Source organism: Carcharhinus amblyrhynchos, chromosome 28 (assembly GCF_965287045.1).
Source record: "Carcharhinus amblyrhynchos chromosome 28, sCarAmb.v2.hapA, whole genome shotgun sequence".
NCBI lineage: Eukaryota > Metazoa > Chordata > Chondrichthyes > Carcharhiniformes > Carcharhinidae > Carcharhinus > Carcharhinus amblyrhynchos.
Genome location: NC_137351.1, coordinates 31,832,891 through 31,848,214, shown reverse-complemented (window position 1 = coordinate 31,848,214; position 15,324 = coordinate 31,832,891). Strand labels below are relative to the sequence as shown.

The following is a 15,324-nucleotide window of genomic DNA, read 5'->3' as shown; positions in this document are numbered from 1 at the left end:
ATTAAGGCGCAGTGCTTGGCTTTTCTTTGGTACTGGGGTAATGGTCGTCTTCTTGAAGCGGATAGGGACTTCACATTGCTGTAAAGAGAGGTTGAAGATGCCTGCGAATACCCCCGCCAGCTGATCCATACTGGATCTGAATGCTCGTCCTGGTACTCTATCTGGGCCAGTCACTTTCCATGGGTTGACTTTTGAGAAGGCTGCTCTAACATCTGCAATGGAGAGCCCAGATACAGGTTCATCCAAGGCTTCTGGGGTAGAGGGCGTGCTCTTGCTGAAAATGGGTGTTGAATGCATTGACCTCATTGGACAGGGGTGCATTGGAGCTGGCAATTTTACATGCCTTCATCTTGTAGTCTGCTTTGTCTTGCAGACTTGCCATAGTTGACAGGGATCTATGTGGCAAGCCTGGGCTCTAGCTTGGTTCAGTACTGTCTTTTGGCAACTTTGATGCATCGACTTGGATCATATCTGGCTTTCTTTTATAGGTCAGGGTTGCCTGACTTGAACGCCTCAGACTTGGACTTCAGCAAGCAGTGGATATCCCTGTTCATCCATGGTTTTTGGTTTGGAAACATATGTATTTGCTTCTTCATATGATGTTAGTGTGCAGTTACAGTGAGTAATCAAGAAGGCTGATTGAATGCTATCTTTTATTACAAGAGTAATTATTAAAATAAGGATATTATACTTCAGTTATACAGGACATTGAGTCTGTATAGAACATAGAACATTACAGCGCAGTACAGGCCCTTCGGCCCTCAATGTTGCGCCGACCTGTGAAATCAATCTAAAGCCCATCTAACCTACCCTATTCCGATACCATCCATATGTTTATCCAATGACCATTTAACTGCCCTTAATGTTGGCGAGTCCACTACTGTTGCAGGCGGGACATTCCACTCCCTTACTACTGAGTAAAGAACCTACCTCTGACATCAGTCCTATATCTATCACCCCTCAATTTAAAGCTATGTCTCCTCGTGGTAGCCATTTCCATCTGAGGAAAAAGGCTCTCACTGTCCACCTATCTAATTCTCTGATCATCTTATATGCCTCTATTAAGTCACCTCTTAACCTTCTTCTCTCTAACGAAAACAGCCTCAAGTCCCTCAGCCTTTCCTCATAAGACCTTCCCTGCATACCAGGCAACATCCTGGTAAATCTCCTCTGCACCCTTTCCAATGCTTCCACATCCTTCTTATAATACAGCGACCAGAACTGTACGCAATACTCCAAGTGTGGCCACACCAGAGTTTTGTACAGTTGCAACATGATCTCATGGCTCCGAAACTCAATCCCTCTACCAATAAAAGCTAACACAGCGTATGCCTTCTTAACAACCCTATCAACCTTTCATGGATCTATGCAAATGGACACAGATCTCTCTGCTCATCCACACTACCAAGTATCTTACCATTAGCCCAGTATTCTGTATTCCTGTTACTCCTTCTAAAGTGAATCACCTCACACTTCTCCGCATTAAGCTCCACTTGCCATCTCTCAGCCCAGGTCTACAGCTTATCTGTGTCCCTCCGTAACCTGCAACATCCTTCTGCACTGCCCACAACTCCACTGACTTTAGTGTCATCTGCAAATTTACTAACCCATCCTTCTATGCCTTCATTTATAAAAATGCCAGATAATTTATAAAAATGACAAACAACAATGGCCCCAAAACAGATCCTTATGGTACACCACTAGTAACTCTCAGTGCATGTGTCTCTCTCTCTCTCCGTGTGTGTGTGTGTGTGTGTGTGTGTGTGTGTGTGTGTGTGTGTGTGTCTTTCTTTCTCGATGTGTGTGTGTGTATCTCTCTCTCTCTTTGTCTTTCTTTCTCGATGTGTGTGTGTGTATCTCTTTCTCTCTGTGTCTTGAATACTGTGTGCAATTTTGGATTCCTTATTTAAGGAAGGATGTAAGTGCTTTGCAGGTTCAGAGGCGGTTCATTAGATTGACACCTGGAATAAGCAGGTTGTCTTATGAGGATGGGTTTGAAAGGCTGGACTTGTTTCCACTTGAGTTTGGAAGAGTGAAAGATGATTTGATTGAAGCTTAAAAGATTCTGAATGGTATTGACAAGATAGACTCTCTTGTGGGTGAGTCCCAGAACTAGGGGACACTATTTTAAAATTAGGAGTTGCCCTTGTCGGAAAGAGATGAGGGGAAATGTTTTCTCTGAGAGTTGTGCAACTCTGCCTCAGAAAGAGGTGGAAGCGGGATCACTGAATATTTTTAAGGCACATGTAGTTTCTTGTTGGACAAGGAGATCAAAGGTTATTGAGGGTAGATGGAGAATGTGGAACTCAATGCAAACAGATCAACCATGATCTTATTGAATGGCAGAGCAGGCTTGAATGGCCCCTACCATTGCTCCTATTTTGTATGTTTGTACGCTCCTGCTAGTGCTACCTACAAAGGAAAGCATCCACTGTGGTGGGCTTGGGATTTCTGTCACAGGGTCTTTGATCCCAGAGAAGGTCTACTGCTGGTTTTCCCTAAAAGAGGTGGAGCAGGGCTCTTGCTGGCCCTCCAACCGACAGGTGAGACCCTTATCACTCGGATTAAATATCACCCCGGGAGTGAGGTGGAGGAACGAGATAGTGATCAGGAGTGGAGGCTTGGTATGGTTGAGATCAAGCTGGTGACTTGGAAGTAATGAATGAGAGGGAGTGAATTAGGTACCGTCAGTGTCCTGTGGTTTTAATGTGGGAGGAGCATTGTGCTATGTATTTTTAAGGTGGACTCCAGTGATTTCTTTAAAGTCTGCAAGTAAACTGGTTTTCCTGATTAGAGTCGACCCATCCAAAGGGCCAAATGCATGTTCTTGTCTCTGGCCCTGGGAACCTCATTTGATGCCTTTATCAATATGGGTGCACGTGCCTTCCACTATTTTAGATGTTTTCCATGATTGTTCTGTAACCCTGCGGGTTATGGGACTTCAGGTACATATTTAGATACCTAAACGTGTTAGGGGTTTTCTGCCTCTGTTACCCTTTCAGAGTGAGTTCCAGAACCCCACAACCCTCTCGTTGAAAAAGCTTTTCCTCATCTCTCCTCTAATCCTTCTATCAATCATTTTAAATCCCCTACTCACTGACCTCTCTGCCAGGTAAATAGATCCTTCCGATCCATTCCATCCAGGCCCCTCGTAACCTTGTACTTCCTAATCTCCTCTCAGCCTCCTTTGTCCCGAGGAGAAGAACCTCAGCCTATGCAGTCTTTCCTCATGGCTGTAATTTGCCAGTCCTGGTAACATCCTTGTCAATCTCCACTGTATCTTTTCTAATTACCTTTCTGTAATGAGATGACCAGAACTGCACATAAGTACTCAAGTTGTCCAACTACAGCACTATCCAGTACCTACGTCACGGATATTTAGAATTTCATTTTTGGCCGTATGTAAAATTATGTCTAGATAAAATTGAGACCTTGTAAAAGTACCGACCTGGGCTAGTCTTTGTTCACTATTTGACTCAAATCTATGGAAGTTGACAATGCTGTGAGTACTGAGTGTTTAATTTCTGCCTTGGAGGAAAAACATGTGAGTCATTCATCTGAGACTGGATAGACATGTGGCCTTTTAAATGTAGATGCCTGCTATTATTTAATTTGAGAACAGCTTTATACTGATGCAAAACCGAAAGGAACTTTAAGTACAGCCCCTGGCTGCATCTGTTAACAATGGTACTTCTTTGCAGTCTTAAAGCACAATACGAGGAAATGCATAATTCAGGAATGATTGGAGGAAGAAAGGCTACCATTATCAACTTGCTAGATTGTTTGAATATTTATGCATGAATTAATCAGTTCAAAACTGTACTTTGAGCTTTCTCATACACCCCCACCCCGTCTTTATACTCGCTACATCTTCTGGTCACTCTGAATCCCTTAATGCAACTAATGCAATATTGCTTTTGAACTGCATAAATACACTTTAGAGACCATAGAAACCGTAGAATGTAGAAGGAGGCCATTCGGCCCATTGAAACTGCACTGATAACAATCCCACCCCAGACCCTATCCCCCATAACCCCACACATTTACTTCACTAATCCCTCTAGCCTACACATCCCGCATTATGGGCAATTTAGCATGGCCAATCAACCTAACCTGCACACCTTTGGACTGTGGGAGGAAACCGGAGCACCCCGGAGGAAACCCACGCGGACACAGGAGAGTGTGCAAACTCCACACAGACAGTGACCCAAGCTGGGAATTGAATCCAGGTCCCTGGAGCTATGAGGCAGCAGTGCCAACCACTGCGCCACCGTGCCACCCAATTGTAAAACTAGCTTTTAGAATGGCCTGTTTTATACAAGGAAAACAGAAGACAAACCTATAAAAGCTAGAATTCTGTAAAGAGAATCAGACAATGCTGCAAATATACAGCAGGTCAGTTATCAAATATGCAGAGAGCAGACTGGTTGCTGTTTTAGGCCAGACTAGTAGTCATGATGTGGGTATGCCGGCGTTGGACTGGCATAAACACAGTAAAAAGTCTGACAACACCAGGTTTGTGAGAATATTATCAAATAAATAGGTTGGACTAAAACCTGGTGTTGTCAGACTTTTTACTGTGTTTAGGCCAGACTACCCAGAGCACAGGTCCTCCTTCCATTCTGGGAAAGATTTTTATTTTGTCTTATTCAGATGCTTGCATTTGCACATTCTTTATTTCGCCTAACTCCATCCTTACCTAAACTCATCTGCTGCTGAAAGCCCATGTGTTTGTCAACTCCAGACTTGACTATTCCAATGACCTCCTGTCCTCCATTACTTCAGTTTAACCAAAACTCTGCTGCCTGTACCCTGAGAAGGATTGAGAGAGTTGCAAAATGAACAACTGACTCAGGGCCTGAATTTTCATCACCCAAATAGGGAGTGGGTTGGGAAAATTCCTGGCTTGTCGCACCTCTAGAGAAAGTGTCTGGAAAGGCAGGATCTTCATTGTTGGAAGCCAGGTGCGGGCTGGAGTCAGGCGTGGGCTGGAGTCAGGCAAGCTAAGAAGAAGGTTGGAGGCAGCCTTAGGAGCTGCTGGGCTCCATGGTGGGCTGTATAAAAGGCTTGGTGCTGTGGGACTTCATCCCTGTTAAAATAAAATCACAAAAGCCCTCCAGGCCTCTGCCCTCACATCCTTCCTGCTCCTCTCTCCTCCTCCCGCTGCCGCCCACCACCCCACAAACCCCCACAAACCCCCCCAAACCCCCGCCACCACCCCACCATCCCCCCAAACCCACCCCACCATCTCCCACCACCACACCCCCCCACCAGCCTCCTTGCCTCATTCCTGTAACCTCATGCATAACAAATAGAAAAAAACTTACATGAATTTGTTTTTGTGTGTTTATATCTGTTGTGCAATAATAATCCTTTTTTTGTGTTGAACGCTTTCATTATAATACAAGCATTTCATGGGAAGAGGGTCATTCCCGGGCCCTGCCTAGAGGTACTGCCAGAATGGGGAAGTTTCCATTGGGAAGTTTTGGGGTGGAGGGGAGGGATTGTGGGGTAGTATCCTGTGTCTTTTGGGGTGAGGGCTCTGTGTCTATAAAAGGATGGGTTCCTCAGTTCACTTTTATTTGGTTTCTGGGGGAGCTGGCTCATTCAGAGACTACCCTGCCTGCATGATGTCATGGGGCCTGCCTCTTAATATTCTTATTATCAAAGTGTTCAAAATTATGCTGGGTAAAACTGGCAGGGGAGCTGGTGGGCATGCTGCCCTCTGTTTTCCTGTCGCAAACAACACTCGGAAAAAATTTGAAAAATTCTGCCCATCGTCTTTTTAACATTCTTTGCTCTGAAACGCTTGCTCCTTTTGGCAGTAAAGAGAGAAAAATGCATTCTTAAAAGTTCCAGGTAAAATCTATCTCAAAAGACAGGACTTGAATATTTCTGCCAAAAAAGTGAAAGTTCCTTTTCCTGCCACATTTAATCAGGGCATTGTGAGTGGCAAGCCCCACGCCCTATTCCCAACCTTAACCTTGTTATAAACACCTCGGTCATGGTTCTTGGTAATATTTTAGAGATCATTTTTATTTTTAGGAAGATTAAAATTTCGCTGTTGAAAGTGGAACCAATGCAACTAAAGCAGCTTGAAGATATTTAGACTTAAAAATCTGGGGCCATGCTTATTTAAAGGGTTAACAGCTGAAAGGTAAGATCATAAAACTGTGGGTGGCGTACTTAGCTGCAGAATTTGTGTCTACACTTCTTGCAAAGAAATACAGTCCAGAGAGTTTTGTTTTGGGATTAGAGCTGCAATTAATTTTAAAACCATTCAGTGAGCTCTGGAAGGCTTTGTTGCCATGGAGATGGGTGGAGTTTAAGAATGGTGGTGGTCCTCCAACAGTTGTCCTTCTCAGCTGGTTATGTGCAGTTGTTTCCTTTGGAGGAATAGAAGCTAATGTTACAGGTCTGTGAGTGTTATGGAGATTTGTCCCACATGTCGTCACGCTTGCCATAATAATGAGATCAAATTGTCTTCACCTTTTAAAAACGGTATCCTTGAACACTTGAATAAAGTCAGCCCTTGTGACAGTGAAAGCGAAATGAAAGAGTGGTTTTGAATAAAGATTGTTTGGAGAGGTTGCCTTTAAGCAGGTATTAGTTCCCCCACACCATGTGCTGACAGAGAAAAGTGCAAGAAGGTGAGTAAAGTTCTTTGTGTGATAGAAGATGTGTATTGACATTCAAGCCTTGATTTATCTTGGTCGCTCTTGTAAAGTCATTAAAACATTTCCTGCATTGTCTTGGTGCACACCTACCAAGAGGAGAGATTCAGGCATACTATGCAAAATTGTGCACCCTAATCTAATTGGTCTGAAGTTTAATGCCCGAGCTCAAAAATGCAAAAAACATCTTTTTGTATCTTACAGGATGTTATTAAAGACTTCATTGCGAGGAAAGAACGTGGGGAGCTTATGATACAGAAGATAGGATCTTACAAAGAAACATTACTGGATAAGGTGAACCATCTGTTTCAAACAGTTTTTTTTTCAAAAGCAACAATTTTTCATCAGTTATTGACTAAGTTACTGTAGAATTGTGTCAAAGATGGCAAAAAATATAAGTCAGAAGTGGTCAAACTTTTTGAACCTTAGAGCCACATACAGTAATCTTCAAATGTTCAAAAGCAGCATGATATTTACAACTTCTACACTGTATTCAATGTGACCATTTGTTTAAAATAAATTCCAACTTGTAAATCTATTATAATAGTATTATCCCTTAAGAATGAAGGTACTTATAGTTATCAGGGGAAATCACTGCTCAAGGGAGTGGCCTTCTGAGTCCCCATTCTTGGATACAAGTCTTTGAAAATAAGGGAGCCAAAGAGCCTGCAAGTCAGAGGGTTAGTAGTGAGAGGGCGTGTTAGTGAGTGGGACAAGCCGTGAGCCAGAGGATCATCACTGAGGGTCAGGGAGCATAGAAAGATAGGAGATAGGAGCAGGAGGAGGCCATTTGACCCTTTGAGCCTGCTCCGCTATTCATCACGATCATGGCTGATTGTCCAACTCAGTAGCCTGATCTTTCTTTCTCCCCATAACCTTTGATTCCATTCATCCCAAGTGCCATATCTAGCCGCCTCTTGAATACATTCAATGTTTTGGCGTTAATTACAGTGAGGGCGATCTCCCCTCATTCGTCTGAACTCCAGTGAAAACAATCCTAACCGAGTCAATCTCCCCTCACACATCTGTCCCATCAACCCCGGAATCAGCCTGGTAAACCTTCACTTCACTTCACATCCCTGCGAAATCTCAAAACCTCTCACAATGACGGCCAAGATACTGTTTGCCTTCTTTGCCGCCTGCTGCACCCGCATGCTTACCTTCAGTGACTGGTGCACAAGGACACCCAGGTCCTGCTGTACACTCCCTTCTCCCAATTTACAGCCGTTTAGGTAGTAATTTGCCTTCTTGTTTTTGCTTCCAAGGTGAATAACCTCACATTTATCCAAACTATTCTGCATCTGCCATTGATTTGCCCATTCACCCAATCTGCCCAGGTCATGGAGAAGGATCTCTGCATCCTCATCACAGTTCACCCTCCTACCCAACTTAATATCATCTGCAAACTTTGAAATGTTACATATTGTTCCCTCACCCAAATCATTAATATATATTGTGAATAGCTGGGGTCCCAGCACCGATCCCTGTGGCACCCTACGTTACTGCCTGCCAATTTGAAAAGGACCCATTAATTCTTACTCCCTACCAACCAGTTTTACTAATTACTAATTGTACAAATATTTAGAAAATAATAAAGACTGAATCACTTTTCACGATTAACATAGATACAGAAATGTTCCTTATCTAATACAGAGGAAAATTAGGAGCCACATGTCAATTTGGGGCAGTCAGCTTGGTAAGGCGGGGGGGCTGGGGCATGTGTTTGGGGGGGGTCAGGTGTTGGATGATCTATCTTTTAAAATAATTCCAGATGTTTTTGGAATATTTAGAACAATTTTGATTTCAAACTTCCCCGTCTCTAATGTTTAATAGCAGATGTTACAAAAAATTTATTATCAATTCATTTAATTTATCTGATCTCAACAATCTGTGTCTTAAATCTGTCCTTTAGAATTTTCTTGTATCATGTAAAGGATCTCCAAGTTTTAAACAGATAACATATTGCGTCTGTATCTCATGTGGTTTTTTTGAAGTTATAATATATTTTATAGGGGAAAGGAGTAATTGAAGCACAAAACACACCATAAAAGGAAGGGCTGTTTACTATAATCTTTCACAGATAGGACAGTATTCATTAGAGTGATGAGTAAAGTGTGTTTGTATTTTCGCTGGAAAGTTCAATCCAAACTCCTCGATGGCTCAGTTATGTAAAGCAGTGTGAGCAACTATGCTACACAGGCTGGACAGGCTCAGTGTCAGAGAGCTCTCAGAGAAACTATCATTGATTGTCATCAAAACTCATCTGGCTCACCAATATCCTTCAGTAAAGGAAATCTGCCGTCCTTACCTGGTCTGACCTACATGTGACATCAGATCCACAGCAATGTGGTTACCTTTTAACTGCCCCTGAAATTGCCTTGCAAGCCGCTGAGTTCAAGGGCAATTAGGGATTTGTAACAAATGCTGGCTTCGCCAGAGATGCCCGCATCCCATGTAAAAAAAGAGTGCTTAAATTGGACTTCTGTGTAAGGAATCCGTCAGCTATGCCTCCCTCTTCCAGTAGGATGGCAGGGGTAGGGGAGAATTTTAATCCTTTTCAGAATGGAAAGCAGATGGGGCAGCCAGAGAAATGGAGACTTACCTGCTCACCACCTGTCCTGTTCCTATCAATTGCAATTTTAACTCACAAGCGTTGAGAAGCGTGAGGACGAGATGAAGCACAGGATGTGGAGGTATCAATTGAGGTTGCTAGGCGAGTATCATGGTGCAGTGAATGGAGCAGTGGAAGAATTAGGCATGTAAGAACATTCACCGATCTTGAGTGCTCGAGTGAGGCCACTTGAGGACAGTCCCTTAAGACTGGGCCACTGGCATTGATCACTGCAGTCATCTTCTCAACGCTTGTGTGGAGTGTTTTCTGGTGCCTCTATGGAGAAGAGAGCCTCTCTCCTTTTGCCCACTGTCTCCTGTGCAAAGTCTCCAGCATAGCATTTGAAAAGCTTGGGCTTGCTCACTTGCTGTTGTCTGTTGTGAACAGGCATGGCAAAGTAATTGCAGGGTAATTCTCTGATGTAGCTTCTGACAGATTAAACCAATTCCTGTCTGTTTAATCAAGTGGGTGTAAAAGATCCCAAAGGAAAGCAGGGTGGGTTGGGGGGAGCTCATGGGGGGTGGGCGGGGGGGGGGGGGGGCACTGCCTGGCTTAACTAGATCTTTATTTAATTGCTGTTTATGGACCATTTAGTGTGAAAACTGACTGCCAAATCTGCCCATGTGATATCAGTGACTGTTTCAAAAGGTATCAATTCGCTGCAAAGCACTTTGGAAAACCCTGACTATCTGTGCAATTTATGCTGGCCTACAGATAGAGAACAGCGAAAAATCTGTGCTGGCCTGCGTGGATGAAATGGATTAATTTGTTTGCACCATAGCAAGGCCTTTCTGCAGACAGATGCTGGTGCACTGGGAAAGCTTAGAGAACATTAAAAAAATTACATCACGAGTAGCATGGTGGCACAGTGCTGTCTCACATCGCTAGGAACCCAGGTTCGATTTCCTCCTTCGGTCTGTGCGGAGTTCGCACATTCTCCCAATGTCTGCATGGGTTTCCTCCAGGTGCTCCAGTTTGCTCCCATGGTCTGAAAGATGTGCTGGTTAGGTGCATTGTCCTGAACAGGCACTGGAGTGTGGTGACTAGCAGAATTTCACAGGAACTTCATTGCAGTGTTAATGTGAGCCTTACTTGTGACAATAATAAATAAACTTAAAACATGATGATAACCTAGTCGAACCTTTTTGATTTTTTTTTCATATGGTTCTGTAACATTGACTATTAGATCCCTTGTCCAAATGGCATTGAAATCAGCATACTAGTCAAACATTAGAACAAATCTTCATTCTGGTCCCGTTCAACATCCACGAATATTCATTTACCCTTTCATTTCTGAAGCTTATTGTGATTGTTGCCTCATCGTTGTCTGACATCAGCTGGTTGATTGCCCTTGATGTCAAGGCAGGATTCAATCAAGAGTGGCATCAAGAAGCCCTCGTGAAATTGAAGTCAGAGGGGTTTGGGGAGATCTGTCCATTGTCAGCAGGCCCAAAGAAAGATGGTTGAGCCAATCATCTCAGCCTTAGAACGTGGCTGCATAAATTTCCCAGGACAAAACCCTAGGTCCAACTATCTTCATCAATGGCCTTTGGCCTACTGTAAGGTTCAAAATGAGAACTGGTGGATAGCACAATGTTGAGCTCGATTTCTAATTCCTCAGATAATGAAGCAGTTCATGCACATATCCAGCAAAAGCCTGGACAACATAATAAATGACACTTTAATATTATAGTAGACAAGTGTGACAAAATGACCATTTCCAACAAGATAGATCGCCTGCCTTTATTATCATTGCCTCCCCCACTTCCCTCCTCTAACTAGCAACAACCTATGGATCATCATTGACCAGAAACTGAACTGGACCAGCTACATAAATGCCGTAGCTATTCAAGCAATCAGAACTGCATATTCTGCAATTGGCTTCAGGGCCTACTTGGCACATTGAGACTCTCTAAGTTCTATCTATGTTCACACTGACGAGTATGTGTGAGAGATGTGGAACAGTGATTGCTTACTTATTATGGGGGTGATTCTCCCAAAAGTGCTGAATTAGTGGGAAAATTGTTCAAGATCGGGACTGTTTTTTCAGTGCAGCTTCAGACCTGAATCTCTGCACTCTGCACAATGCAGAGGTCCCAGATGTGAATATCACTTAAAGTCCAGGAGGGCAGGGCCTATTTGCGCCAGAGTCTGACAGTTCTGGAACTCTGGAGCCACTGCACGTGCGCAATCTGTCAGTCTCCCCGGTTGCTTCCCAGCCCGGCACCTCCACAGTGCTGCCCCTCCAGCTCCCGCCTCACCCCATGGCCACATCACGGCCTTCACAATTCCCCCCCCCCTCCCCACTTCACTCCCCCAGGATCAGACCCCACCCCCACCCCAGAGGCAGGCCCTGTCTGGCAGACCACCCCACTCTCCCCCCACTGGCTCTCCCCCCACAATTACTGCCCTCTCTCTAGTCCAGATCGATCCCAATGCATAGACAGCAAGACTCCCCCATCCCCACCAATCGCCCCTAGGCCCCACCCACAATTGGCCTCTCCCCCTTGTCACTGCCCAATGCCCAGTGCCAAGGTGTCCCCTGAACATTGGCACTTTGTCCCAGGCAGTGCCAGGGGCACAGGCTGGCACTGCTAGGGTGCCCATGTTCAGGGGGAACCACCCCCCTGCCCCAGTTGCACCCCCTTTATTCCCATGGGGTCTCCCACAAGTTCCCCGAATGTGGAGAGCTTTTCTAAACCCCGCTGAAGTGAAGTGGCGGGCTAGGAGATCCTCTGGGGCTCAGCAAGTAAGTTCTGTGCTGGGCCCGATAATCATATGCAAAATATATTTAAAATACATTAAAAAAAGATTCAAATGACTTACCTCTCTTCCCGCCAGTTTCATACGCCGCTGGGTATGAGTTTTGCAGACTCAATGGGCCGAATACCCTCCTTCTGCACTGTAGGGACTCTATTTTATTCTAAGGATGCTTATTGAACCATCATTTTCTAAATTCTGACTGCAATTAAGGAATCAAAGGACTCAGAAGTAAATCGGTTGACCCAGAATATTTGTATTTGATAAAACTAAATAATAGCCCAGGCTGCACTTCTACAGTTCATAACATCCTGTGACAGTAAGTCTTTCTAATAAATTTTAGGCAGCCATGATTTTAGATATCATTGCTTAAATTAACAACAAGTTTTCATCTAACCTCTTTAGACTGAGCTTGTCAAAAGCTGCGATGGTCTTGTTCATTTCGGTGACCAAGTGTTACTTGTTAATCCTGGTACTGAAGCCATAAATGCAGCCAGCATCCATCCAATTCGTCGCCCCATGTCATTGACTATGAATGTGGATCAAAGCAGATTCCTGACAAGTGCAAAAGTTGAATCACCATGTGATGTGAGTGGCACCCTGGACTTAAACCCCACAATTAGAAATACTTTTGTTATTACAAGGTAAGGAGACCAGTTTTAAATTTGGTTTAAAAGTGTTCTGAATTAATGTCAATACCCCAGAAGGGTAGGGGTTTTAGTTCAGCCAGGCAGTATGATCGGTGCAGGCTTGGAGGGGCCAAAGGGCCTGTCCCTGTGCTGTAATTTTCTTTGTTTTTTTTGTTTTTTTTGTTCTAACAACGCTATTTGGACAAGTGAGGCACAATTGGATCTGAGAGGACAGGCATTATGTGAATGTATTAGCAGCTCCCTCTTTAATTTAGTCTCTTTCCTTATGGGCTAAATCATTAATGATAATATTGCATTGCGTTATAGGACACACATTTTTCTTGTTTACATCAGTTGAATATCAAAAGCTGCTATTTTACTGTCAATCAATCTTTTCAACTTTTTTTCTTTAATTTGAGGAAATATATGCCATACATACATGTAAACATTTGGACACACTCAGTAAGTCATCTGTAAGCCAATTCATCCTATGCATTAGGAGTAATTCACACTTTATTGGTTTTGCCAGACATTTTTTTAAAATTTGAGAGCAGCCAGAGTCTCAGTCTAAATGGGGTGTCAGTCACTGACAGTCACACAGACTGCAGCAGTTCAGGAAGGCATCTCACCACCGTCTTCGCAAAGACAATTAGGTAATAAAAGCTGGCCAAGGCAGCAGCACTTGCATCCTTTGAATTAACTTTAAAAAGACAGCAATTGGTGAATAGAAGAGATTTTGTACAGCGCTTAGTATAATGTCTCCAGATGCAGAATGAAGCCAACAGCAATTCCTGCACCGGCTGAGGTTATTGACATATGTCCGTCTTCTCAACTTTGCTCTCGCCTGAGGTGTGGTGATCCTCAGGTTAGATCACCACCATTCAGCCCTCTTCCTCAAAGGGAGAGCAGCTTATGGTCATCTGCGTCAATGGCGACTTTATCTCCAGAACAAGGAGATGTATGAGGCAAGTTTTTTATACAGCGGGGGATGGGTACCTGGAACTTGTTGCCGATGGAAGTGGTGGAGGCAGATGCGATAGTGACTTTTAAGGGGCTTTTTGACAAATACATGAATAGGATGGAAGGGTTTTAGTTCAGTCGGGCAGCATGGTCAGTGCAGGCTTGAGGGGCCGAAGGGCCTGTTCCCGTGCTATAATTTACTTTGTTCTTTGTAATTTGTTCTAACAGTACTCTAGACAACATAATGGGATCTGAGAGAGCAGGCATTATGTGAATGTATTAGCCATTCCCTCTTTAATTTATTCCCTTTCCCTATGGGATATATCATTAATGATCTTAATATTGCGTTACATTATAGGACACCATATTTTTCTTGTTTACACCAGTCATTGGGAAAAGTTAATGTGAGGCCAGTATGGATCAGTCAACTATGAGTTGCAGTATAAACTTTTAAAATTACACCACATTTATGGTGCATCAAACAGCAGAAAAATTCCAGATTGGATAATAATATAGCTTAATTTGTATTGATTTTAATTAAAATCCTAAACTGATTGATAAACATGAACAATGGTTTGCATTGACATGGAACCTTTAACATTGTAAAAATATTGCAAATCCCTTCACAGGAATAAAACCAGACTAAACCTGACACTGAGGCACATAAGGAGATATTGGGGTAGATGACCAAAAGCTTGGTCAAAGACCAAATTTTAAGGAGTGTCTAAAAGGAAGAGAGAGAGGTTTAGGGAGGGAATTCTAAAGTTTAGGGCCTTAGCACCTGAAGACAATGGCACCATGGTACCATTATTACTGTAAGTGCCTTTATGAAATTTTTTCACAATGTTTACACTTAATACTCATACTAATCCTTCTTTTTGTTAGCATTGATAGCAGTTGTGATGGTGATCCTCTCCGATACGGACAGAGCTTTGCCTTGAGAACACTGGAAGGAATTCCTGGGCAGGTGCATTAACTAATGGTTTACCGTAAATTTCTGATCTGCTTCCAAAATGTAATATCGTTTGTCTAACAAATTGATTGCTGTTGGTAAGAGCAAATCCAGTTGTGAATGTTTGCTGTATTATTTATTCTCAAGATCATTGCATTAAACCACAAACAACTTTCTTTTCCAGCTATATCTGACAAGCGATGTCAAGCTATTTGTGAAGTTTGCCAAAAAATCTCGGATGCAGCTAGTGAATTTGACAGACCAGCTCTCGTTCCTGTGCTGTTGGCAGGTCTTATACTTGGATCCACAGATGCGCCTTGAGTATGATGGATACCCAGTGCCAGTATGGACCTTTTTAAAATTCGACTATTTATTAAGGACTGTTCTTTATGATTGCCTCTAATATTGTAAATAGTAAATATTTTCTGAGATTTTCAATTTGTATTTTAGGTTTTCCAAGAGGAATATTCTATAAGGTGTTCTAATAATACATAATCAGCCATAATAGGCCACACCATTTCCAGCTGCTTCATCAATGACCTTCTGTCCATTATATGGTCAGGGTGGGGATCTTTGCTGATGATTACACAATATTTACAAGTTTGCAGATACTGAAACAGTTTGAGTCCATATGCACTAAGACTTGGAAATATTCAGGCTGGATAAGTAGCAAAAAAATACTTATGAGCCAGACAAAGACCATATCCAATGGCAGGGAACTTCCTAATCATCACCCTT

General features: G+C 43.1%; 1 protein-coding gene and 1 long non-coding RNA gene across 2 annotated transcripts in view; one reads left to right on the top strand and one right to left on the bottom strand.

The window, feature by feature from the left end:
• The window catches only part of LOC145359540 (uncharacterized), a 147,528-nt gene that overhangs the window by 118,101 nt on the left and 14,103 nt on the right, over nucleotides 1-15,324 (bottom strand). Inside the window, exon 2 of the long non-coding RNA XR_013889599.1 lies at nucleotides 12,443-12,600. This is a non-coding gene — a long non-coding RNA (uncharacterized LOC145359540). The remainder of the gene's footprint in view (nucleotides 1-12,442; nucleotides 12,601-15,324) is intronic.
• Nucleotides 1-15,324, top strand: part of cfap161 (cilia and flagella associated protein 161) — a 34,291-nt gene that overhangs the window by 8,723 nt on the left and 10,244 nt on the right. The window contains exons 2-5 of the mRNA XM_080214181.1: nucleotides 6,879-6,968; nucleotides 12,451-12,689; nucleotides 14,520-14,601; nucleotides 14,771-14,929. Of these exons, the coding sequence (XP_080070307.1) occupies nucleotides 6,879-6,968; nucleotides 12,451-12,689; nucleotides 14,520-14,601; nucleotides 14,771-14,929 (570 nt within the window). The remainder of the gene's footprint in view (nucleotides 1-6,878; nucleotides 6,969-12,450; nucleotides 12,690-14,519; nucleotides 14,602-14,770; nucleotides 14,930-15,324) is intronic.